Source organism: Ipomoea nil, unplaced genomic scaffold (genome assembly GCF_001879475.1).
Source record: "Ipomoea nil cultivar Tokyo-kokei standard unplaced genomic scaffold, Asagao_1.1 scaffold2845, whole genome shotgun sequence".
NCBI lineage: Eukaryota > Viridiplantae > Streptophyta > Magnoliopsida > Solanales > Convolvulaceae > Ipomoea > Ipomoea nil.
In genome coordinates, this window is record NW_017619273.1 from 9,567,607 (window position 1) to 9,592,602 (window position 24,996).

At 34.8% G+C, this 24,996-nt stretch overlaps 1 protein-coding gene and 1 long non-coding RNA gene across 5 annotated transcripts; both read left to right on the top strand.

The window, feature by feature from the left end:
* The first annotated feature begins 2,646 nt into the window (after positions 1-2,646).
* Positions 2,647-10,553, top strand: LOC109159990. Its single transcript, XR_002050661.1, has 3 exons — positions 2,647-3,100; positions 5,651-5,726; positions 10,238-10,553. It is a non-coding gene; the product is annotated as an uncharacterized LOC109159990 (long non-coding RNA).
* An 8,192-nt stretch (positions 10,554-18,745) lies between these two features.
* Positions 18,746-24,280, top strand: LOC109160160 (zinc finger CCHC domain-containing protein 7). 4 transcript variants are annotated; one of them, XR_002050695.1, is made up of 9 exons: positions 18,746-19,212; positions 19,318-19,371; positions 19,992-20,111; positions 20,217-20,375; positions 22,383-22,544; positions 22,694-22,810; positions 23,267-23,371; positions 23,451-24,004; positions 24,037-24,280. XR_002050695.1 is itself a non-coding variant. In XM_019308363.1 (8 exons), exons 1-8 carry the CDS (start codon positions 18,901-18,903, stop codon positions 23,868-23,870), a joined length of 1,449 nt encoding a protein of 482 aa, XP_019163908.1. In that variant the 5' UTR covers positions 18,746-18,900; the 3' UTR covers positions 23,871-24,280. The 4 variants fall into 4 exon arrangements, 2 of the variants coding, with proteins under 2 accessions (XP_019163908.1, XP_019163910.1); XR_002050696.1 differs by having other exon boundaries at positions 23,451-23,999; positions 24,038-24,280; XM_019308363.1 differs by having other exon boundaries at positions 23,451-24,280.
* The last annotated feature ends 716 nt before the right edge of the window (positions 24,281-24,996 follow it).

Here is a 24,996-nt window from a genome sequence, read left to right on the forward strand (position 1 = left end):
TTGGTCCTCCGTTAGAAATTCCGTCTATTGAGTGTTAAAATGAAGGGCATTTTCATCCATTTACCTATTATATGTCTAATATACTCTGAAAAATAGTCAAGGGACCATTTTGGGAATAGTCGAGGGATCATTTTGAGAAAAACTCATTTATTTATTTCATTTTTGTTTATTTCCATTTTTGTAAGACTATCAAATTAGAGTTTCTATACAATTTTTTTTTACAAATATAAATAGTTAAAATTCACAATCAAACCTCAAAATTTTAAATTTTCTATACAAATTTGTTCCTTCTGTCTAAACATACAAACTTTTCCTCTAATTCTATCAAGTTTTACAATAAGTTCTGTAAATTTCAAAAATATAATACTCATATACTTTTTTATGTTCACACACACACACACACACTAAAACTTCAATAGACAATCAATCACTATGTATCATATTAAATATTATTTTTACCATTGAAAATAACATTACTATTTTTATCAGTTTAGACACCCAAAATGTACTCTTCACTTCTCGGTCATTATGCCTTTTGAAAATAAAATTATTATTTTTACAATCAATCGCTATGCTCTGGCACTTCTTCGAACTGAGAAGTACGCGTCACTTCTCGGTCAGAAGTACGCGTCACTTCTCGGTCAATGACAAAATCTTAGAAAATATTTTTGGAAAGTTGGCTTAACTTAGCCTGTAAGGCCATTAGATTCATTCCAAAGTTAGTACAAACCATACCTACCATTTCCAAATGCCTATCTACCCAGAAGTATATCATGCTAAAGAGAGTCTAGAACTATGGCTATCAATTTTATGTCTTAAAGGACAAGTAAAATAAACCAAATGCAAAAATAATTAGCACAAAACAAACAATTCTAAACCTAAAGTCTCATCATTTACCAATATTACAAGTTCTTGTCATTTTGAAGTTTGTTTGTATTTTATATATGAATGTTAATAAACTTAAATTTGAAATTTAAACTTGTTTACCATAGTACGTAAAAAAAATAATAATTTCATTTTAACTATAAAAATAATATTTAATGTAATATATAGTGATTGATTGTCTTTTGAAGTTTTAATATGATTTTATATATATATATATATATATATATATATATATATATATATATATATATATATATATACACTAGCATTTTGTACGCACGATACGCGAAAACTTATGCCCAATATTAAAATATTTGTAAGTAACAAAATTTAAAAAATTAGTTAAAATTATGTTTTGCAATTTCTTAAACTGATGATACTTTTGAATTATCATATATTTGAATAATATAGTGATTAAAACAAAAAAAAAAATTATACTTTACAAATAATACTAAGCTAACACTCACATATATGATATATTGATATGAATACACAAATAATATACATATATATATATATATATATATATATATATATATATATATATATATATATATATATATATATATATATATATATATATATATGGTACACATATATAATTTAACATTCATATAAATATTTAATTAAAATATAATTTATAATTAAATTAATTGTTATATGATAATTTTAATAAAATGACAATTAAAAATAGAAAAAAGATATGATAGATGTAGGTGTATGGTAAGATTGGTAGATATATTAAAAACTAACGGTGTTATAACGGTGTAAGGGTGATTTTGTCCAATGCAAATGAATGTACAACAATTAAAGCACAATGTACACATTTATTAGCATATAAAAAATGGACAAAAATCAAGGACATAACTTGTATTGACACTTATTATGTTTTTAGATATATATATATATATATATATATATATATATATATATATATATATATATATATATATATATATATATATATGTGTGTGTGTGTGTGTGTGTGTGTGTGTGTGTGTGTGTGTGTGTGTGTGTGTGTGTGTGTGTGTGTGTGTGTGTGAGAGAGTATTTATGAATGTTACGAAATTTATTGTAAAACTTGATAGCGATAGGGGAAAAATTTGTACGTTTAGACAAAAGGAAAAAAATTGTAGAGAACGTTTAAAATTTTGAGATTTGATTGTGGATTTTAACTATTTATATTTGTAAGAAAAAAATGTATAGAAATTCTAATTTGATAGTGTTAAAAAATGGAAATAAATAAATGAGTTTTTCTCAAAATGATCCCTCGACTATTCTCAAAATGGTCCCTCGACTATTTTTTAGAGTATATTAGGCATATAATAGGTGAATGGACAAAAATGCCCTTCATTTTAACACTCAATAGATGGAATTTCTAACGGAGGACCAATTTGGGGGAGTTTATAAAAGTCAAGGGACCACATTGGGTGCAATTAAAAGTCAAAATGCAAAATTGAGAATAAGCGATAGTCGAAGGACCATTTTGGGAAAAAACTCATATTAAAAATGTATTTTCGTATATGGTCCATACAACACTATGTGGACCATGATCCACACAATAATTTGCCCAAACATTTTTTTTGAAAACATAATTTGCCCAAACATTGAACCACCATATATAAAAAAATATGAAAACATGTGTAGCAACCATAATATCCAAGGAAAAAGAATACGAAGTAACAAATTTCACTATGGTGGCCATAAGATACAATAACTTGTTCAAACTTCAAACGCAATTTCCTAATCCATCACCATTTCTTCATTCCTCCCATCAAAGTGAATTCCCACTCTCTCTCTTCAATTTCCATATTCTCTTAACTCTCTCTAAGTTCAACTCTACTTGGAAAGTTTGAGCTGCACTCTCGTGTACTCTACTCGGAAATATCAAGTACACACTCTCTCTAAATTCAACCTAGAAAGTTCACTACAGATATGAGTAGTTGAAGCCCTAATCCATCACCATTTCTTCCTTCCTCTCTGTAACACAAGTATTTCAGATCCTCTCACCTCTCTTCATTTTTCACTCTCGAAAGTTCATTTAAGCTTTCCATTTTAGAGCATAAACCCATCTTTTAGTGAGCTACTTGGACGCTGTACACTCTTGTTGGGTCGGTGCGAAATGTAGAATAATCTCCATCCTCGAATCTACTCGGCAAGGTTGATGAATCCTCTACAGTGTTCTCCCTTCTCACTGTACCCTCTGGCTAAATCGGTGAGAAATCCATCTTAATCTCCTTCCTAGTTTGCAGATCTAGTCTTAATCTTTTTCTTGGATGTGTTCATTTTACTGTATGTAGTTAGTTTTTAACAATTCTGCTCTAAAATCAAAGGTCCGCATGTTGATTTCTAGAAAAGAATATCATAGGCTATCATATGGTATCAGTGAGAAAGTCATCTTAATCTCCTTCCTATTTTGCAGATCTAGGCTTAATCTTTTTCTTGGATGTTTTCATTTTACTGTGTGTATTTAGTTTTTAACAATTTGTGTTCTGTAATTTCTCTATGTATCTAGAAAAAATAAAAATATTTTAAATTGTTTAATATAATAACAATTTTTTTTGATCTGTTTTGGTGCGAGCTGTACTATAAAATCTAGTTGTAATGAGCACTATTTCTGGAAATCCTGGGATACTTACAGGTAAGGTAGTCAAATGCCTAAACTTTTATTTAGTTTTTATAGCACTAAGATTACAATATGTGATACTTACAGTAAGGTAGTCAAATACTTAATTTTTAATAGCAAATAAAGATGAACCAACCTTTATTCTTTTGTTGTTGTTTCCTCTTCTTCCCAATCACGGTTGAAGATGTGATTTTTTTTTTCATATTACTGCACCTCAATGTGAAAGTAGCATAATGTAAAGTATTTTTCATCAACTAATAGGGTTTATATATACAGTTCTGATATGGAATCAGAACAGTTTTATAATATTTATATGCAATAAATAGTTTTGTGTATTATTGTATTCTTGGAACTCTAAAAGATGTTATTAAGTGGTTCAAAATTTTTCTATGCACTCAATTTGTGAAAATGTAGATGATGAAGAAAGGACATGTACCTGAGTTCTCTTTATTCTCAATTTTGGCGGTAAGGCTTTTCTCTTTAGCCAGAGAGGAGGCTATAGTTAAGTTCATTGTCATGATCATGAAGGAAGCAGAGTTCTCAAACGATGAGGAGGGCATGATCAGGGGTTTGCTTAAAATTCGTAAATTTAATGATGCATTGGCCACTCTTGGCCGTGTCTTAAATAGACGATATTATTGCTAGAGGAATTACTGAAGGGAAGAATATGAGTTGTTGATTAGCACTATACCAAAGTGTTTTCTTCTTCCTGAGTGAACTTATGATATGCAAATGGATGAGAAATTTGTCAGCAGGGAGGGGAGAAGAGGCTCTGTTTGTATAGTATCTCCAGTTTTGAAGTGTCTTTTTACCTGTTAGAAATTAATTCTTAAAGGATTAGCTGCAAACTAAATTCTTGTGCTTCTTCAATCTGCATTTGCTTTATGCTTGTGATAAAAATGCAAAAGCCTGATGATTTGTATTTCTCATGCTTTCACTTTGTTTCTTTGTTTTCATACCATTTCTGAATGTAACTGTTGTTGCATATATATGAATCACTACATTTAAGGCAAGTAGTCTTGGCTTACAAATTATAGAAACATAGATGATTTTATTAATCATAATCTTAGCTTAGTACATCACATAGCTAGAAACTCAGGTACATTCCTTGATACCCCATAGTAAACCAAAAAACTCAAAGTCTATCTAGGTTTGGTTGTTGAAGATTCTTCCAGCAATAGGTCTTGGTCAGTGAACATGAGACATGTTCAATCAACCTAACCTGCATAGAAATATGTTATGTTTATAATAGATCATAAAGTTAATTAGATGTCAAACAGCCAACCTCAAAACCTTACAGTTAGAGATTGTCATATCAAGCTTAAAAGATGGGAATAAGGACTGTAAACTGATCCAAACGTTCCCATATAGCATCCTTCCAAGGGCACAAAAGAATTTTTTGTACCATTTGAGCTTATTAACGAATCTTTATAATTGATTATCATTTTGGTTCCCCTATTTTAGTGACATTTTCATTTTTAGTCCCTGACAAAACAATTTTTTATATTTAGATCTCACATATTATAATAGTACCACTTTTAGTCCTACTTTTAGTCGTACATAATTTAATGAGTAAAAGACATTTTTGGTCCTAGACTTATAGTGGCTTGGACAATTTTAGTCCTTTATAAAAAAAATTGCCATTTTATGGACAGAGTTATTGTGGCGAGGACATTTTTGGTCCTCCGTCTATATTTCTGTTAGATAACCGTATGAGAGAGGGACAATTACGTCAATTTAGGCTATCTCCTTCTATCTATTATATCTATGTGTGTTTGACGGCTTCGATTCTCCGGCAATTTCTTCGTACAACTGCAACTTGGACTCTCCTACTCCTTCGAATTATGACCGAGAAGAATAAAAAATACACATAGATATAATAGATAGAAGGAGATAGCCTAAATTGACGTAATTACCCCTCTCTTAGACGGTTATCTAACAAAAATATAGACGGAGGACAAAAAATGTCCTCGCCACAATAACTCTGTCTATAAAATGGCAAATTTTTTTTATAAAGGACTAAAATTGTCCAAGCCACTATAAATTTAGGACTAAAAATGTCTTTTACTCTAATTTAATACTTTGGTTGTTAATATGTAAGATTGACTATTTTTTTTTTTTAATCTTAACTACGTACAGGTTAAGAGAATGGACAACCATGTTGTGTTAAAGATCTTATGATGGATCAGCCAAGAAGATTGCTATGGATCCATAGGTAATTCGATCCAGCATAATTAATATATGAATCACTACATTTAAGGCAAGTGGTCTTGGCTTACAAATTATAGAAACATAGATGCTTTTATTGATCATAATCTTAGCTTAGTACATCACATAGCTAGAAACTCTGGTGCATTCCTTATACCCCCTAATAAACCAAAAAACTCAAAGTCTATCTAGGTTTGGTTGTTGAAGATTCTTCCAGCAATAGGTCTTGGTCAGTCAACATGAGACCTGTTCAGTCAACCTAACCCGCATAGAAATATGTTATGGTTATAATAGATCATAAAGTTAATTAGATGCCAAACAACCAACCTCAAAACCTTAGAAACCATGTCATTTCTAGCGTAAAAGTCAGAGATAGAAATTCAATTTGGCATAAAGACATAGTGTGCCATTATTGGATTCAACCTACATATACCCAAAACATCAGGACACAAAGCGTTCAAAATGTTTAGAAACGTAAAACGACACATCAAGCCAGCTTTTCTTTCTTGACAGTTATATCTCTTGTCTTTTTAGAGCTTTGTGTGGATGACAATTCATCCAACAAACTTCTCTTCAATGATCCGCTACCTGTGTCGGTGAACTCCTTGGGAGATCCTTGGTGACAGATTGAGCTCTCCACTTCGCTTTCAAAAACAAACTCTTATTATCAAAACGTATACGTTAGTATAAATATTGTTGGTCCCGATAGGGTGGTGAAAGTCTAGAGGGGGGGGGGGGGGGGGTGAATAGACTTTCAAGCTTTTTCAAAATAAATAACTCTTTGGTAACTTCAACTCTAAGTAACAAGTAAAATAGAGTAAGTTTGAACTGCACAGCGGAATAATAGTATGTAAAGAGTTACGCCCAACCGATAATTTAAATGCGCATGTAAGAAGGGTACAGATGATATGTAAAGTGACAGAGGTATCTTGAATATATAAAGGAGATGGTTCACTCAATATATAACAATAATATTCAAGATTGTATATAAATATCGTGTCACGTCGACCGTGTGACGAACGTTACATGCAACACGTCAAACTTGCTTAGAATATTCCAATATTTAAGCTCGAGAAGTTTGAGTCACATGCATACGTGAAAACACACTAAACCCGGATGATTAAGATTAACTGTGAATAGTAAACGGGTTAGTCGGATAAGATAGATAAATAGAGCAAATTATGTAAGTGCGGTATGTAAATGAGAGAGGCAATTTATAGTGGTTCGGAAGTGGCGTAATCTTCCTAGTCCACTTTACTCCATTCACTTCTAGGAGTAATTCACTATTTTCCACACACAGTTACAATAGTGAATAAGCGCTACACAAGCACTTCTTCCGGATGTCTTGCACACAGCTACACCCAACTCCGAGTGTCTCGCACACAGCTACACTCAACTCCGAGTATTTCGCACACAGTTATACTCAACGCCAACTAAGTGTCTTGCACACAGCTACACTTAGCAACTACGAGTGTTTTGCACACAACTACACTCATTAGAGTATTTTGCACACAGCTATACTCTTTTTACAATTACAAATACAAAGGTAATTGTATCTCTCTCTAACTAAATTTGAGACTATTCAGACAAAGTCTCTAAGAATATTTGAGTACTTGCACTTTTGAATTTTGCACTTTGTTTATCCGTGTGTATTGCACCTCTATCTCTGCTTGTCTTCATGGCTTTTTATAGGCAATCAAATATATCCGTTGGAGTGGGATAATTTGATGTTTGAAATTTGAATCTTCATAGCCTGATATTGTTGACAATAGTAGATCTTCAATTTTGATTTGATTGTCAACTTGCCTGACAAAATAATATTTTATCTCAACTTGATTTTCAAGTTGTTTCTTAAAATATTATTTTTGTTGTCAATTTGAATATCCAACGAATCTTTGAAATAAATTCATCTGATAGAATTTATTTCTAGGATAAGTTTTTATATTCATGTCTTCATAAATAATTTTCCGTTCTGATCAAAAATCTTCAGGCAATTTTGGACTCTTGTGGCATGTAAGCTGATCCAAAATAAATTCCTTCGAATTTATTCATTTTCTGAACATCTTGCTTCTTTGCCACATTGTGCTCCTTTGACTTGGGCACTTCTTGCTTGTTTGACTTGAACATTGTGTTCTTTCTGATTTGGTCAGATTGTGACCCTTTGAACACATCGTGCTTGTTCACATTGTGCTCTTTTAGAAACAATATGCTCCTTTTCAGACATTGTGCTCCTTGGGTGCTCCTTTAGGAACATTGTGCTTGTTCGAAAACTTGACTTGTAAAAGATAAGTCCTTGGGGGGAGTCAATCTCGGGTGTGATCGTTTTGAGTAAGGATTTCTACTATTTCGCCGTTAGGCTCATCCGGTTATTTCTTGCAACGCCATTTCTTTATGCTTATTTCTCGGATGAATACTCGTAGGACCAAAATTAATTTCCCAAATTAATTTTGTTCTTCCTATGGTAGATACCTTTTAACTCGATATTCTGATTTATGATGCTTGTACTAAAGGACCTAAAAACCAAGGGGATCTAAAGTACATTTGGCTCATCAAAACTTACAAAAAATATTCCTATCAAATATTATAAGCACTTTTATTTTAAAATTAAAAATGTCTATTTTATTTACATCATCGTCCCTCTCTGCTATGAGTTCTTCCTTATCATGGTTACCATTCTCGAGTAGATCAAGGGAGTATGCATCAATCAACGCATGATCGTTTATAATCTTCATAACTGCGAAAGCGTTATAATCTTCATAACTGTGAAAGCGTTATAATCTTCATAACTGCGAAAGCGTTATGAAGATTGTCGAATTGCTCTTTGCGTGCCGCTATTTTGAAAACCGTAACGACACCACGAATGGCCAGGATTTCATCGGGCAAAGTGGGCATACCCTAAAATAACAAAACAATTTGTTAAAATGAAAAAAATTATGAGGCTGCGTGCCTTGCAATTAAAGAATAATCATTAGAGGTTAATTATTAATACCTGAGGATATTTTTCAAACAGTTTGGCTGTTGTTATTCCGATGAGTTCAGTACATTCCCTATCCCATATAATGAACGACACATTTCATGTCCTATCGTTTACTCTAACCTTCAATCTATAGCGCAACACTCCATCCCCCCCTATTTTTTTTACACTTATAGCATTCTAAAATGCCTTTCTCATTGAGTGCCAGTTTCTTATTACAACCACGGGTTTTGCAGGATCTATAACACCAATCTCTATTACTTTCGAACTCAACAATTCGGGCCACAAACCAGAAGTCACTGCACTAACCTAAGAAAAATAGTGTAAGATTTTAGTTAATAACCATTGACCCACTCTTAAATTTTTTGAATATTTAATTATTCAAAATATTACCTGATGCAACGAATAAACCTCAGGAATAGTATAAATAACCATTGACCCACTCGTAAATTCATCAAATGTATTTGCTTATGACAGACTTGAATAGTGTTTACACTCCTCAATGGAGTGTGCACATCACCGAGTCTAGAAGAAAAGACTGTACATCAGTATAAAAACTAAAAAAAAAAAGTTTTCAAATCTACCTCTCCTTAAACTCAATGATCTCGGGTATATCTTCGTTGACCAATATATTAGTTGCATCATATGAACTTGAGAGCTTAATCTCCCCACCTGCATAACAAACTATAGTTAATATTACGTTTCTTGATGATGATACGTAATAATACATAAGAATAATACTGACTGTTCAGGTCCCGCTTGGCTCGGCAAAACTGCATGATAACAATAACATGACCATTGTAGTTCCGATTAAACCATGGCTCCATCTTTGAGACATGGTTGTACCAAATTGTATATTGCATTTGTTCACCCATAGATACACAGTGTTTCTATGTGTTAATACGCAAATAAATAGTATGTTATACATATAATGTATATATTTGCTCACTTATCGTCTTCAAGCACGAAGTCTATCAATCTGGAAGGTTTTCCACCAACCAATTTATCCATAGGAGAATTGATCTCAACCAAGCGACCTATTATGTCTAATAAACCAAGAATAGGAAGATATTTAGAAATTGTTAAATAGGCAAAATATTAAAAAATAAACGGAGAAATAAAACTTACCAATAAGTTCTTTGTCGTCAAAACCTTGATCAGATTTGAATTTAAAAAATGAAATAGGTTGGTACATAACTCTAGGGAATGTTATTTGCTTATACTCCTTTACTTCTGTGTAATACATGAATTTGATCATAAGATCGTTCACGCACGTCTTGTAGGTGTAGAAGCTAGTTATGACCAAGAAGTTCCTTATGCAATACACTCTGCCCTCCCTGAAAGTATTTTGAAACTTGCTAATGTATTCTTTAGGTATATGTCCATGCAAATAACTTCCTTGCAAATCATTATAAACATTAGAGACCATTACATATGCCTTGAAACTTGATAATAATATTATAACATTATAGAAAACAATACATCCTTGTCGTGAAAAACGACTTCTTTGCATTTGATACTACTTTCCCTTCCCTTTCGGTCAGGGATTTCATATGTTCGAACAAACCTTAGCTTGATGGCATTGGAAGTTCTCTTAGGTGCAAGGTAGCTGGCCGTGACAAACAGAGGAGCCATGATATGATACTTGTAGTTCTGATGCTGCGTAATCTTTGAATTTGCATTGGATGTAATTTCTTCTTCTTTCCATCGGTTTTTATAGATCTTGTGTTGACTGTTCATTCTAGGGTTTGGGAATGGGAATTCATAAATGTCCCAGTCGAAAGGTTGTAAGCTTATAATTAATAGTGTAATAATTATCAGATCGCTACAATTCGTAAAAGCAGTTACCTTATGCGCCAATCGATGTAAGCCAATCGTTCACAGCTCCATTATGTTAAAACCAACCAAAACGGTGTCGTAATATTTGGCCTTTATTTTTTCCCGGACCATACAACTTTATTATAGTTAAGATAAGATTATTATTATTATTATTATTATTATTATTATTATTATTATTATTATTATTATTATTAAATATCCAAACCCACAACCCATTCCCAATCCCTACCCAATTTCCTCTGCAAACGATGTGAAGCAGAGAAGAAACGACAATTGCGAAGCGAAGATGAAGGAGATTGGCGATGGCGAAGAAGAAAGAGGCAACAACGAGAAGCAGATGATGAAGATCAACGCGAACAAAACGACGAGAAACAGAGGATGAAGATCTGGTGATTAGAGATGGCAGAAGGCAAGAATCAGAGAGGCGAGAAGCGGTGGGCAAGAAAATATTGTGCGAATCTAGTTTTTTTTTTTGTGAATTAAAAAATATAGTTTTTTATTTACTTTTAATTTGTGAATTTTCATCCGTTCTGTTATGTTCTGTTCCATGGCTCCATGTGAGGGGGAAGAGAAGAGGAGGAGATAGTGTTTTCCATTGTTCAGTTAAGATATGGTTTTTGTCTTTATACCCATGGTTGAAGGATTTGTCAATTCCTCCGAACGGATCATGTCTGATGTTGGTATCATATCTTCTGCTAGCATGGCTGTCAAATTCGCTTTCTACTGTTCATCACTATATCAGTATTAAGTTTACCCATAAGAATTATCTGTTTTGGAGAACTCAAGTCCTATCGTTTCTAGACGGACATGGTCTCATGCTGTTCGTCGATGGAAGCCACCCGTGTCCGGCTCCCTTCCTGCCCGCCGTCGACGGCACCCTACCCAAGTCCAACCCCGCCTACACGGTGTGGTTTCGTCATGACTGGGCTCTTATCCCTATGTTAATTTCCTCTCTCTCTCTGAGGAAGTCATGCACCTTGCCGTTGGACGTCGTACGTCACGGAAGGTTTGGGAGTCAATCGAACAGTCTTTGGCTTCCGCATCTCGTGTCCGGTCACTAAATCTCCTTCGTCAACTTCAGTCTCTTAGTCAAGGAGATTCCACGGTTGCTGATTGTATTGGTCGTGCACGTGTTATTATGGAGGACGTAATCCTAGTCGGCCTGCCTATTGGATTGGACGAGATTAATCTTTGTGTTTCGGGATTTACGACCAGAGTTTCAAAACCTGACTGTATTGCTTTCAGTTCGCGGATAGCCCGTTACCCTTGAGAGCTAATTTGTAACACCCCCGATTTTTACCAACAATTTAAAACTTAAATTCAAAGATTAACAGACTAAGCATTGAACATCAGAAAGCGGAAACTAATATAAACCGGGAAAGGTGTTATTCCACACCCATATTACTATGGGTGCACAGTAGAGGTGGCCACGCGCCGGTTCAAGGTCGAACCAACCCTGAATCAGCCCGAAAAAAAATGGGCCTGGGCCTCACTGGGCCTGAGCCGGGCTTAGCTCAAACCGGAACCGCCTTGTTAAGGGCCGGTTCAGGTCCTTTTAAAAAAAAAAATCGTGGCCCAGCACGGAACTGGCCCATGGCCCAGACCCGAGCACGACCCAGGCCCCTAACCGGCCCAGGCTCGGGCAAACACAGCCATGGCAGCAAAGCATGCTAGCTTTGCTTCCATGGCTAAATGCCTATAATTCAAAAAAAAATAGTAATTTTGATTGTGGCAGCTAGACTTATTACTTACTACTCATCCTTGCAACGTGTAACGGCCAAATATATTTGGCCGTAGCATGTAGCCTCTGTCGGAGGCTAGACTAGGCTTGGCCTCCGGTAGAGGCTACTCCTGTTCTCGCCTCTCGGCTAGTGCAATGGCTAAATTTTTTTTGTTTTTCATCTTTTTATTTACCATTTTACCCTATAAATACTCTTATCCAATTTATTTTTATCACACAAAAATTCTTAATCCGACACTTTCTTACTTCTACTCACAATAATTCTCCATAAATTAAAAGCAAACCCAATTTAAAAGTCTTTTAAAATTTTTTAATTTATCTTTTAACATAATTTAGTGAGTAAAAATCAAATGAACTTTATAAACTATACTCATTTTATAATATTTATAAGTTATCAAATAATATTAAGTCAATAAGTCTTATATAAAGTTTTAATAGTACAAGACTACAAGTTCAAATGTATTTAACGTCATTTATAAATTTTAATTTAGTAGAAAATCATGTTAATTTTAAATTTTGAGATTAATAACAAAAATATTAATCTTAGAAAAGTGTGTGACTGTGTATAATGTGTATATATAGATTAATTATTATTAATGTATTAAGAGGTTGTAGTAGCTTTCTTGGAAAGAACTTAAATTGGTAACTAAGATTAAAATTAAAAGGTTAAGAGTTCAAGTCTCATTTCAAACAAAAATATATCAATTTATATAAAAATTTATATATTTAAAAAAAATAAACAATATAATAAATTATGGGCCTAGCCCGGGATCGGCCCACAAAAAGCCCGGACTAGGCCCGGCACGGGACCGGCACTGAATACCATAGGCCGGTCCCGAGCTGTGTTGGCCGAGACCCCGGAACCCCGGACCGGACCAGGCCTGGCCCAGGCCCGGATTTTGGTCAGCCTACATCTATCTAAGGCTCACAGGCCCAAATCTAAGCAGAGTCCACATCTAGCGCGCTCTCCAATCTAAGCAAAACCTGTATCTGTACAACGAACCCATCAATACATTACGCGTTAAATGGTAACCAATCAATACGCGTTAAATAGCATCAATACATTACGCGTTAAATGGTAACCAATCAATACGCGTTAAATAGCATAATATATAGATAGATATAATCAAAAGCATTTGAGAATGAGGAATACAGTATATAGTCATTTTAAAATCAAAGGAAGATTAACATCAAAGACTCATCACACTCTAAATAAGAACGAGGATCATCACCCTCAACAAGACAACAAAACCACAAACAACCAAGGACAACACAACTCTAGATGCAACCTACCTTGTGCAACCTACCATTCACAAGGTAGAGTTTATCATAGACATGCATATAAGCAAGGAAATACACAATCACATAATGACAAATTCACGTTCCAACCTTATACCTTAGTACCACCCTTATGGCTACCCCCGACCTTATCACAGTTCCAATCTGTACCTCCGAGTGCCACCCTATACTTCTGCGTCCAACCTTTTCCCGGTCTGGGACCGTCGTCCCCCTCCAAACAATACTGCCGAACTCATAGTACACGAGGGTACCGTACAATCATAGTAACATACCACCGATCATGTGAGCAAAGCTCAAGTAACGAAACCACCAATCTCATTCATATTCACATATAGTTATCATCATCAAGAAGACTAAGGCTCATCAATAGCCCCAATCAAGTATCAACAAAGGGTACAACAATTTGTACAAGATCACACCATATGAATCAATCAAGATATTTCAACAAAGTCATGAGACAATACTCAACAATCAAGGATTACAATCTGACATCAAAATGATTGGCAACACGAGTTGACAATCCTTAAGAAGAAGGAACAAACCGTACATACTAGCATAACAACATCAAACTAGCATGCTTATCAAACGGATAAACCAAAATGGTTCCAACGAACCTTCAAGACTCATATTAGCCCAACGAATCACAAAGTTGGACCCTTAGCACGATTCAAGACACCAAATCCTAACATAGATTCCTATCACATCGTTCTAGACATACGAAACATCAAGAAGACTCACAAATAGCTCAATAATTCAATAACGGAAGGTCAAAACATCAATACCAAGAAGAAAAGGATCACGGGGAACAAATTCCCGAACATCAACCATGATGTTCCCCGCGGGTGGGACCACGGGTAGTGCCCGCGGGGTACATGCCCTGAACACCAAAACTCCCTTCAGGGATTTTCATCAACAAGGTCAAGTTCAAGTCCAAAACACCCAAAATATCACACACAACAAGGATATGACTTGAACCCAAGAATAAGCCAATCAATGGCATTCAAGAAACCTAAATACAAGCTCTAAACATGCATCATCACAAGATCATGCATCAAATCTCACAAATAACATCAAGAACATCAAATAGAAGCCAATAATCATTCATAGCAATAGAAAATAGGTTTTGTATAGCATGGGTTACCTTTCTAGACTACAATTTCTCCTTTACACCCTCCTAAGCCTCTTCTTAGAGTTCTTCTTCTCCACCAACTTCTTACACAAGCCAAAACACAAGAAAGATTCTATCTTAGATAAAGACACCTAAAAGATGACTAAAAACACTAAATAGCTATGAACCTTACCCTTTCCTATGCTTGGGAAGAAGAAAGTAGGAATCTTGGAGTGGGATATTGCAAAGCTAGAAGGTCCTCCTTTTTGCTTGAAGAATAAGCAAGGTTCTTTTTAGAGAGATGATGGAGTGTTTGGAACTTAGGCTAGTATGAGAAAATGAAAGGAATGACTTGCTAGAGATAGCTTGAACAACAAATCATGGGTGAAAGGTCACTTTTACCCTTACTAAGGTTGGAAAGACAAAAGGGTAAAGGTACAAAACATAAGGCATAAGGTACACTTGGTTGACTTAAGAGACTAGTCAAATTCTAGTCCCTCGACTATTAAATTTCAGGATTTTTAGGAAGAGATTACCAAGGAAGGCTAGGATTAATTCCTTAATTAATCCCAATTAGCATTTAGATTTTCGGGGTGTCACATAGCCGATTTCCTTGGCGCTCAAGAATTCATAAGAGGAACCGTCATTGGCAGTTCGCCGGCAGCGTTCGCTGCCCAGCATGGCGGACAGACCTGGCGACATTGCGTTAGCAACACTAAAGTATCATTTTAATTCTACTACAGTTTCATTTGACAATCATGGTCCACATAGCACTACGGACTATGGTCCATTGTATAACAACCGCTAATATATAAGTTGGGTTCATACTTTCAGCCAGTATAGTAAAAACGTGTTGGGTCGAACTCAACTCGATTTGCGGCTCGCCCGTTTTGACAATTCTAGTTAAATGGGTTAAGTGAGGATTTAAAATTAGATAATAGTTATATTATAGAATGGGTATACCGTATACGATGACTATTGTGGACCTTATTTAGATTTGATACTTGCAGTTAATCTATTACTCGTATGTATTTTTAGTTAATAGATTATATACATATTGCATCATATTATGTATTTTCAATTTATTTGCGACTTGAAAGTACATAATTTATTAATTAAAAATGCACATAATATGTTAATTGCAGGTACATAATATACCACAAAGTCCATAATATAATTTGTGGAAATTAGAATATTTAATCCGTAATGTCACGTTTGGTTGCAATCGTTATGTTTTGGAACCAAGGTGGATACAATTCTATGTTCATAAGAGAAAATTTCAATTTTGGTCACACGACTATAGGGGCTTTGTTAATTTCAGCACATAACTTTCAAAAGTGTCAATTTAGTACCTTAAGTATGTAAATTTTGTCAATTTTAATCACTCTGACCAAATTGCCAGCCAAATTTGACCGGAAAAATTTAATCCAACATTTAGTCTAAAATTTGAGGGGTAAAATGATATTTTCTATCCTTTCTTCTAATTGGTGTTGACCCGGTTCAAACACATTTGACCCTGATTCGACTTTAGCTTTCTTCTCAATCTGCCAAATCAATTTGGCTGATGAAGCTAAATAATTGAGGTTTATAACTGTCGGCTGCATCGCCCACGCGAAATACGGGTAGACGTCGAAGAAGAAGAAATAATTGGTCCGGTCCAGTAACTGTAACAATGGTTTGAAAACCGAACCGGTGATGTTCGACCGGAAAGCCCAGCTGGACGGCGGATAAGACACCTCAACCATATCCATGGCTAACGGATTCCCCACCTTGATCTTCCTTAGCCCAAATTTCTTAACAGATCCGCATCGCTGGCACGAGCTAAAACCACGTGGTGTTCAGCGAGTTGCTCAGGATTTCGTTCCCGACGAGGAGGTAACGGATCTTCGACTCGCCGTAAAAAGGGACCACATTGGTCTCCACCCCCCGGTCCGCTAAAGCTTGGTCGAAAGAAACGTTGGGGATAATCGTGTTGGGAACCATGACCGAGACTTGAACGTCAGAGTTCCCGAGAGCTCTGAGGACTTTCGGGTTGACATCGTAGATCTTGACCCGCTTCGCCTTTAAGCCATGGATCAACTCTGCAAATTGTGATGGTGTGGGAAGGTTGTCGCCCAGTTGATTGTAGCATATTCCGACCTTAGCTGAGATATATGCGCCTGAAATCAATCGGAAAAAAAAAAAAAAGACAACAACAACGTCAACTTGATTGAACCAAATCACTCTGGACCGGGTCAACACCAATTAGGAGAAAAGATTGAAAAGACCATTTTGTCCCTCAGATTGTAGACTAAATGTTGGATTAAAATTTTCTGGCCAAATTTGGTCGGCAATTTGGTCGTAGTGACCAAAATTGATAAAAATTACATACTCAAGGTACTAAATTGACACTTTAAAAGTTAGGTGCTGAAATTAACAAAACCCCTATAGTTGTGTGACCAAAATTGAAATTTTCTCATGTTCATAATTACTGAACTATATGTTCATAATTATAGAACTCTATGTTCATAACTTTTGAACTTCATATTCACAATTATTGAACTCTATATTCACAATTACATAACTCTATGTTCATAATTATTGAACTCTATGTTCATAATTATAAAACTCTATGTTCATAATTTTTGAACTTCATATTCATAATTATTGAATTCTATATTCACAATTCAAAACGCTATGTTCATAATTTTTGAACTCTATATTCACAATTATGATAATTTATTATGATAATTTTTAAACAAGGTGGACACGGTTTCACAACATAATTTGTGTGTTTGGTTGTTATCCCTAATCCAATCGTTATGCTATGGACCCGTGTCCAGCATACATTGTGGACACGGTAATGGTGCCGTTAGTGGCACCGTTATCTTCCATCTTTTTTTTTTTTTTTTTTTTTTTTTAAAAAAAAAAATTCAGACCACTTTGTTATAGGAGCATATGTTCATAATTTTATTACCATATGTTCATAATTGTAAATTCATAATGTCAGAGCTCTGTGTTCATAATTCCATAACTGTATATTCATAATTGCATAATTGTACATTCATAATTCCGTAACTGTACATTCATAATTCAATAACTGTACATTCATAATTTTCGAAGCTCTATGTTCACAATTTTAGAGCTCTATGTTCATAATTTTATCACTATATGTTCATAATTGTAAGTTCATAATGTTAGATCTCTGTGTTAATAATTCCATAACTTACATTCATAATTTCATAACTGTACATTCATAATTTCACAACTATACATTCATAATGCCACAAAAGAATAACGCCGTTAACGGCGAGACAAAATCAATTTTTTTTAACTGAAAGGTCGCGTTTTCCCTGAAAACGACGTTGTTTTGGATTCGTGTCCACAGCATAATTTGCCAGTCGTTATATCGTAGACCGCAGTGCATGTGCACCGCGGTAAAAAAACGGCGCCCTTTCTTTAAGCCGTTATAGTTAACAGAGTCCGTTTGTTTGGTGTATTAAACACCAACTGACACTACAGTATATCTAAACCGACACTGCAGTTATATCAAAATCATACTGTAGTTATAGTGAAATGAAACTGCAATGTAAATAAAATGAAACTGAATAACATTTTACATATTTGAGTGTATATTGTACAATGAAGCTGTAATTATATCAAAATGATCATGTAATTGTATGTTAATGAAACTATAGTGTATATACAATAAAATTAAATAACATTTTCACATATTTGAGTCTATAAATATCGAATGAAACTATAGTTATATCGAAATGAAACTGTAGTTGTGTTGAAACTGCAGTGTATACAAAATGACAAAGAATAACAGGGTTACTTTTTGCGAAAGGGTGCGAAACGGTAGAAAACAAACACCGTTTTTTTTCATTTAACAAAAGGATGCGCGGTGCATGGTGCATGATATAATTTGCCATAATTTGCGATCCCTAATCCCCGGACTCTTAAATAAATCTTAATAAGGAAGGGCCCATTATTTCAAATTTGGATCAAGTTGAAGATCCCAGTAAAGAAAAACGGATTCTCCTGTATGATAGGCCCATTGCTTCATAACCCTACGAAATTCAAAGCCCTAAAGTCTCTTTCCCTCCCCTCTCTCAACTTCCGCTCTGTAGGAGTGTAGGGTTAGGGTTTTCTTCCGACTCTTCAGCAGTTCAGCGCTCGCTCAAATTTTTCTTGATTTTTCTGCTTAATTATTTTTTATCGACTGATCAGTAGTTAAGATGGGAAGAAGAGAAAGGAAGTTGAAATCGAGCTCTTCGTCTCCACTCATTGAAGATGAATCTAAGGAATACGATGCCGCTGCTGCAATTAGCAGCGACGAAGATGCGGAGGCTAACGAGGACCTTAGCTTGAAAATCGTGGAGAAAGCAATGCAACGCGCAAACTCCGTGAAAATAGATGATGCTTTTAAGGAGTCGATGAGTGTTGAGAGTAAGAAGAGCAGGAAAGATAAGAAAAAGAAAAGGAAGAAGGACGAGGACGAGGAGGACCAAAACGCTAGTGCACAGGAGTTAACTGTAAATATAAAACATGTGACACATTGTTGAATTTTTTTTAATTGAATTTTTTTGAAAACAATTGAATTTTAAGTAGACATATTGTGTTTGGTGGATTTGATTTGGTATTTTGTTGTTCAGGTGCCTGGTGAAATGCTTAAGAGTTCTGAAAACTTCTGCAGCAACATAATCGGGGTAATTTCTGATTCAGATGTTTATTTGCTTGTATTATTTTTTGTGATCTTGATTTTAATATGCTCAAGTGTCTTCAGAATTGAAAATTAAGGTAGACAAATATTTTTTGCCACTGAAGGAGGTTGGACTAATGTACTTGATTCATTTAACCATTCAGTGTAGTTATTTATTTATTGCGATTTACATATATTCCTTTTATATATCTCAGAAAGGTTAAATTGATGAGGGTTAGAGATGATATCTCAAGGAAGTTCATTGTCTCACCTCTAATAAAAGTATGTTCAGAAATGTAAACTTCATTTAACTTGAGCTGGAGATAGGAACATTTGTAAACATTTAGAATTTTCATGTGCAATGAATTTCCACACTTGAAAGTTTTTGCACTTTTGAAGTTGACTAGCAAAGTTAGAGTTATCTACACCTGCACGCCTATATGTATTACTGATTTTCTATTCAAAACTTACAGCAATACTTGATGTAAGTTTGCTGGGTTTCTTAACTCCTTTTCCCAAAATAAAAAAGAGAAGAAATTGAAACGAAGAAATTTCTCTCCCAATGATATGAGACAGAAGTTTTAGCCTGTGATGTTTATGCTGTTGTTCAATTTTTTATTGCATCAGGAGGACAAAGTGAAGGAAGATGAAAATGAAAAGACTAGCAACACAATAGAAATTGTTAATAAGACTGCTGAAACAGATCCTGTTGAGATATCAGATAATGCAGTTCTGCGAAAGCTTCTTGTGAGTTGAAGTAATGTGATTTGTAATGTTGTGCTTACCAAAATGCAAGAACTATGTTAAATGGCTCAGTGGTATCTCTCTTTGTTGTTCATTATATGATCTCAGCGCGGACCAAGGTACTTTGATCCTCCAGATAGCAGCTGGGGAAGATGCTATAATTGTGGCGAAGAAGGTCACATGACAGCCAACTGCACTTCAGCTAAACGCAAGAAGCCATGTTTTGTGTGTGGGAGTTTGGAACATAATGTTAGGCAGTGTACAAAGGTTAGTGGGAAAGTGATCTAATTTGATTTTTCTCTCTCTCTATGCACCAAGAAAGAAATATTAGATTAACTGTCTGCATCCTCAAGTTTCATATTTATGCACTTAGTATTCACGTTTCTGTGTTTTAGAGTGTTTTTATTTTGGATGACCTTGACTCTCACTCAATCTCTCATGCTTTTCAGTTTTTTTTTTTTTTTTTTTTTTTTTTTTTTTTCCCTTCTTCGCAGGATGATGTAAACATACATGACTGTTTATTTTTTATATGTGGTTCTAAATAATTTATTGGGTTGAGAAATACACCTGGGAAGTTTTATTGCTGTAAATTTTGAAGTAGGAAACAAGCTATTTTTGTTCTGAACACAAGTACATCTCTGTATACTTATCGAGATGTATTTGTACTACACCCTATCCTATTTTTGGGAATTGTTGTTAACTCATTGAAATTGATGCTTTGTTGCTTAAGCGACAAAGTGATCACGATCAAAGGCTTAGCACCTTTATTCAACCAACTGAACCAATAAGTGAGTTGTGTGCAAAGCGCACTTCTATGTGCACTTTTCTACATTGCATGAGATCAACACAGATTTTTGAGAAATTTAGGGTCAAAAGTACTTCACCTAAGGTAGCTCACACCTTAGCAAGGTACCAATAGCCTCCAATTGATGTTTCCAATGACTGACAACATTCAAAGTTTGCAAATCAGGTATGATCTTTGTTGTTTGCCCATGACTCCATTGCTCTCTGTTGTTCATCCATCTATCTCTTCTCCGTTGTTTGCTGAGAAGAAGCTTGGTCATTGCTGTGCATTTCTTTCTCTCTTTCTTCGTTGTTTGCTTCTGGTCACTCTTTGTCTCTGTTTGCCCAATCTTTGTGGAAAAGAAGTGACAGCCACAAAGATTGGACAATGGGCTCTCTAGACTCCAGGAAATGGTTTTTTATTTTCTCTTCTGTTAATTAATAAAGTTTAACCTAAATTAATGCATTCAATTTGTTGTGTTTAGGGAATATGTAAAATATGATGCTTGTGTTTAGATAAATTTTAATGATTGATGAATAATGGAATATTATGATAATATAATTATATTATTATTTTTTATCTCCGTATTATGTTAACTGTAGAATTTTACACACTTGCCAAAACAAATTGTTTTGTCGCTTAATAGAGATATTCATCAATGATTAAGGATGGAATATGGTTTTATTGTTATAAAATGATGTCAACAATAGTGTTTTTGTCTTAAGAGTTACGGAGTATATTATAAACCAAATATATATCATTCTAGATTAAAAAAAATTTAATTTTGCCACTTTGCATTGCTTTATATACAAAGGCAACACTTTGCATTGAGCTTTAATGCAAGGCAGAACCCTGTTGCTATGCTTGTTTTCATCCTGATGCTGATAATTGATAATTAACAAGGGTGTGTCAAGCTCTTTTATTTTATATATATATATATATATATATATATATATATATATATATATATATATATATATATATATATTTCCCATGCCAACTTGGATCCTGCAGGAGCTCTTGTTATGCTCCTAGTGGTCAGGTATATACATTTGAAAGATTACAGAGTGAACGAACTAGCCTTTCACAGATAATTTTATTTACATATTTAGTGTCTTCAGAAACTTAGTAGGGTTGTGGTTTTGGGCAGTTGATAATATCATAATGTGCTAAGTGTTAAATTTTTGTTAGATTATTTGTTTCAATATGCATGATGCCAAGGCACAGGAGCTTTGTGCATTGATTCTGATCTTTTTGTTTGGCGGTTGAACTCTGATAATGATATTTAGATTGCAGTGTTTGATATCCTACTTGTATGATAAAATTTATCCCTTATCTAAAAGAATTGACCTGCTATCTTCATAGATGGAACTTAGGAATGTTAAGAACTATTCTAGCTAATGTAAATAAACTGGGTATGAAATATTAGCAACATTATTACTACTATGTTGGATTCTGTCTATGGTGATCACACTTCTTTCTTTGGACAGGGCAAAGATTGTTTCATCTGCAAAAGAGAAGGCCATCGAGCAAAGGATTGTCCTGAGAAATACAATGGAGGATCTCAGAGTTCTAAAATCTGTTTGAAGTGTGGGGATTCTGGACATGAAATGTTCTCTTGCCGCAATGACTATCACCCTGATGACCTCAAGGTCTTTATGTTTTTTTCAATGTGGTATTGCATAGCATCGGTAGTCATTACTGTTGTATACATGCTCTGTTGATGATTCTGGCATCTTGCATTGGATGGGTTTATGTTTTTATGCTTTCAATTTTTTTATTCCCTATTTGATTTTTGCAGGGGATACAGTGTTACGTTTGCAAGAGTTTTGGCCATCTTTGCTGTGCTGACTATCCTGACAATGGTCCAAGTGAAGTTTCCTGTTACCGATGTGGTTCATTGGGGCATACTGGTTTGGTTAGTATCTTTAATATGATTACTTTGGCACTCAAATTACTATATAGTATACTACTGCAATTGCAGTTACATTCTGCAAACAAAATGTTGTCTTGGAAATGCTGTAGATGATGATAAGTAAATTGAATTTGTGTTTGCATTTGTATGTTCATATGCTGCTTACATTTGATGAGATGGCCTCTGCAAGGCTTCTACCTGCACTCAATGAGTTTAGCTTGTGAATGACTTTTAATGTTTTGTGTTGAGCTGTTGAAGTGTGTAATTTGTTTTACATGTTTGTCTTATTAATTTGTCAAGTATCGCGTATGGAGCTTAGCAAGGCCATTATTCCACAATCTACTTAAGTATCTATGCATGTGTTTTTAGATATTTGGCTAATCAAGGAGGCCTGCCCCCTATGTTGGTACATAGGATGAGTTTCATATTTGTTCTAATTGCATTCTTTTCAAAATGCAGGCCTGCACTGGATCTTATGGGGAGACTAGTGGTGTGGGGTCACTGAATACTTGTTACAGATGCGGTGAAGATGGACATTTTGCACGCGAGTGCACTATTCCCAAGGTATTTTCTGGTTCTTTTCTCCATTCTAATTTTGCTAGGTTAGTGGTGATATCTGAATTAATTTTTTGCTTGTTTTAAGGGTAAAAAAAGGAGTCGAGAATTATCAACCCCCAAGAAGAAAGTATCCAAAGTGAAGAAAGAACATAAGGAATCCTGGTCTATGCCCAGTGATTTTGTTAAGACGCGGAGGAATAAAGCAAAATATGAAGGTGACTATACATCAGGGTACAAAACAAAACGAAGGGGAGGTTGGATCATGGATGACCCGGAAGACTACTCAGAACCCAAAGGATTTGCAAGTCCTGTAACTCCAAGTAGTAAGAGATCTTGGAAGTACAATGGAAATGCTTCCAGTCCTTGGTCGTCCTCAAGAAAGTCCCATAAGCTTAACTATAGTCATTCATCTTCTAGTGCTTCAGCCAAAGGCATCCACCATAGGTTTTCTGCCTCCCGATTTGGCAACAGTAGTCATGGTGGGACAAGAAACCATGATTGGTAGCAGAATGCCTGTTCCTCTTGGTAAACCATAAATGGGCAGGCTGTTGCATATGCACTCTGGGGTGGGGGGTTGGTATCTGAATGATCAATGGTATTTTTGAGTTTGCATGTTGACTCGTAAGAGTTGGGTGAAAGACCGTATGCACCCGGTGTGCCGATTACATTTCACAAGATTTAGTCACGTCTTGTAGCCCGTGTTGTTTATGCTGGCGATTGTAACTTATAGGGTACCCTTATGTTTTCCCTTGCAAAAGAAGGATCTTCTGTGTTCCTTTTGTTTTAATTTTTTCATATGTTATAGTCATACATGAACCATTGTAATCTGCGGGAGTTCGCTTGCAGTAATGGAAAATTATTTTCTTCTTTTGCCTAATTTTAGGATATGATGATGGGATGTTGCAACTTTACCAATCACGTTTCTGCCACTTGGTTCACCTTTGACATTTTCGACAGGACAATGTTTTTTAGACTACAGGTGTCTTCGTGAGAGTTGCTGTTGTGGTCTATTGCTCTAATCATGAGTCATTGGTGTGGTCTATCGGTTTAATTAATTTTCAAAGTCTTAAATAAAGGTTATCAGAACTTGTAATTTATGCCTCTCCATAACATGTTAATTATTAATGTTACTCTTAAATTATTTGTGGTGTAAATGTTGCCCCGCCATTTTCAAAACGGTACATATATCGTCCTCCTATATTGTAAATGTTGCCCCTTATTTTCCAAACAGTACATATATCGCCCTTCTCGTGCGATACGGGAGGGGCAATATATGTACCATTTTGAAAATTGAGGGGCAATATTTACACCACTAACAATTCAAGGGTGACATTGATAATTGACATATTATGGAGGGGCATAAATTACAATATTCCCAACAATGTCTTTTTTTTTTTTTTTTTTTTTTTGGCAATTAGTAATAGATAATGTATACTTTTTGGTGGGTGTTGTGGTACAATTGTTATACCATGGATTAGAGTTCATATTGTATTGTGAATCCTAGTTCAAAAATTATGTGTTAACACATTCTGTACGACTGTACCTGCTGTCAATAATTTTTGTACCAGTAAACAAATTTAAGGCATAAACATATTTTGTATCTGCAGTTAACATATTTTGTACATGCAAGG

What these genes read in the sequence shown, in the direction of transcription:
- LOC109160160 (XM_019308363.1), top strand. Translation starts at nt 18,901, where the DNA reads ATGGGAAGAAGAGAAAGGAAGTTGAAATCGAGCTCTTCGTCTCCACTC. An exon ending in ATCACCCTGATGACCTCAAG is followed by an intron (nt 22,545 to 22,693) that starts GTCTTTATGTTT and finishes TGATTTTTGCAG; the next exon opens with GGGATACAGTGTTACGTTTG. An exon ending in GCGAGTGCACTATTCCCAAG is followed by an intron (nt 23,372 to 23,450) that starts GTATTTTCTGGT and finishes GCTTGTTTTAAG; the next exon opens with GGTAAAAAAAGGAGTCGAGA.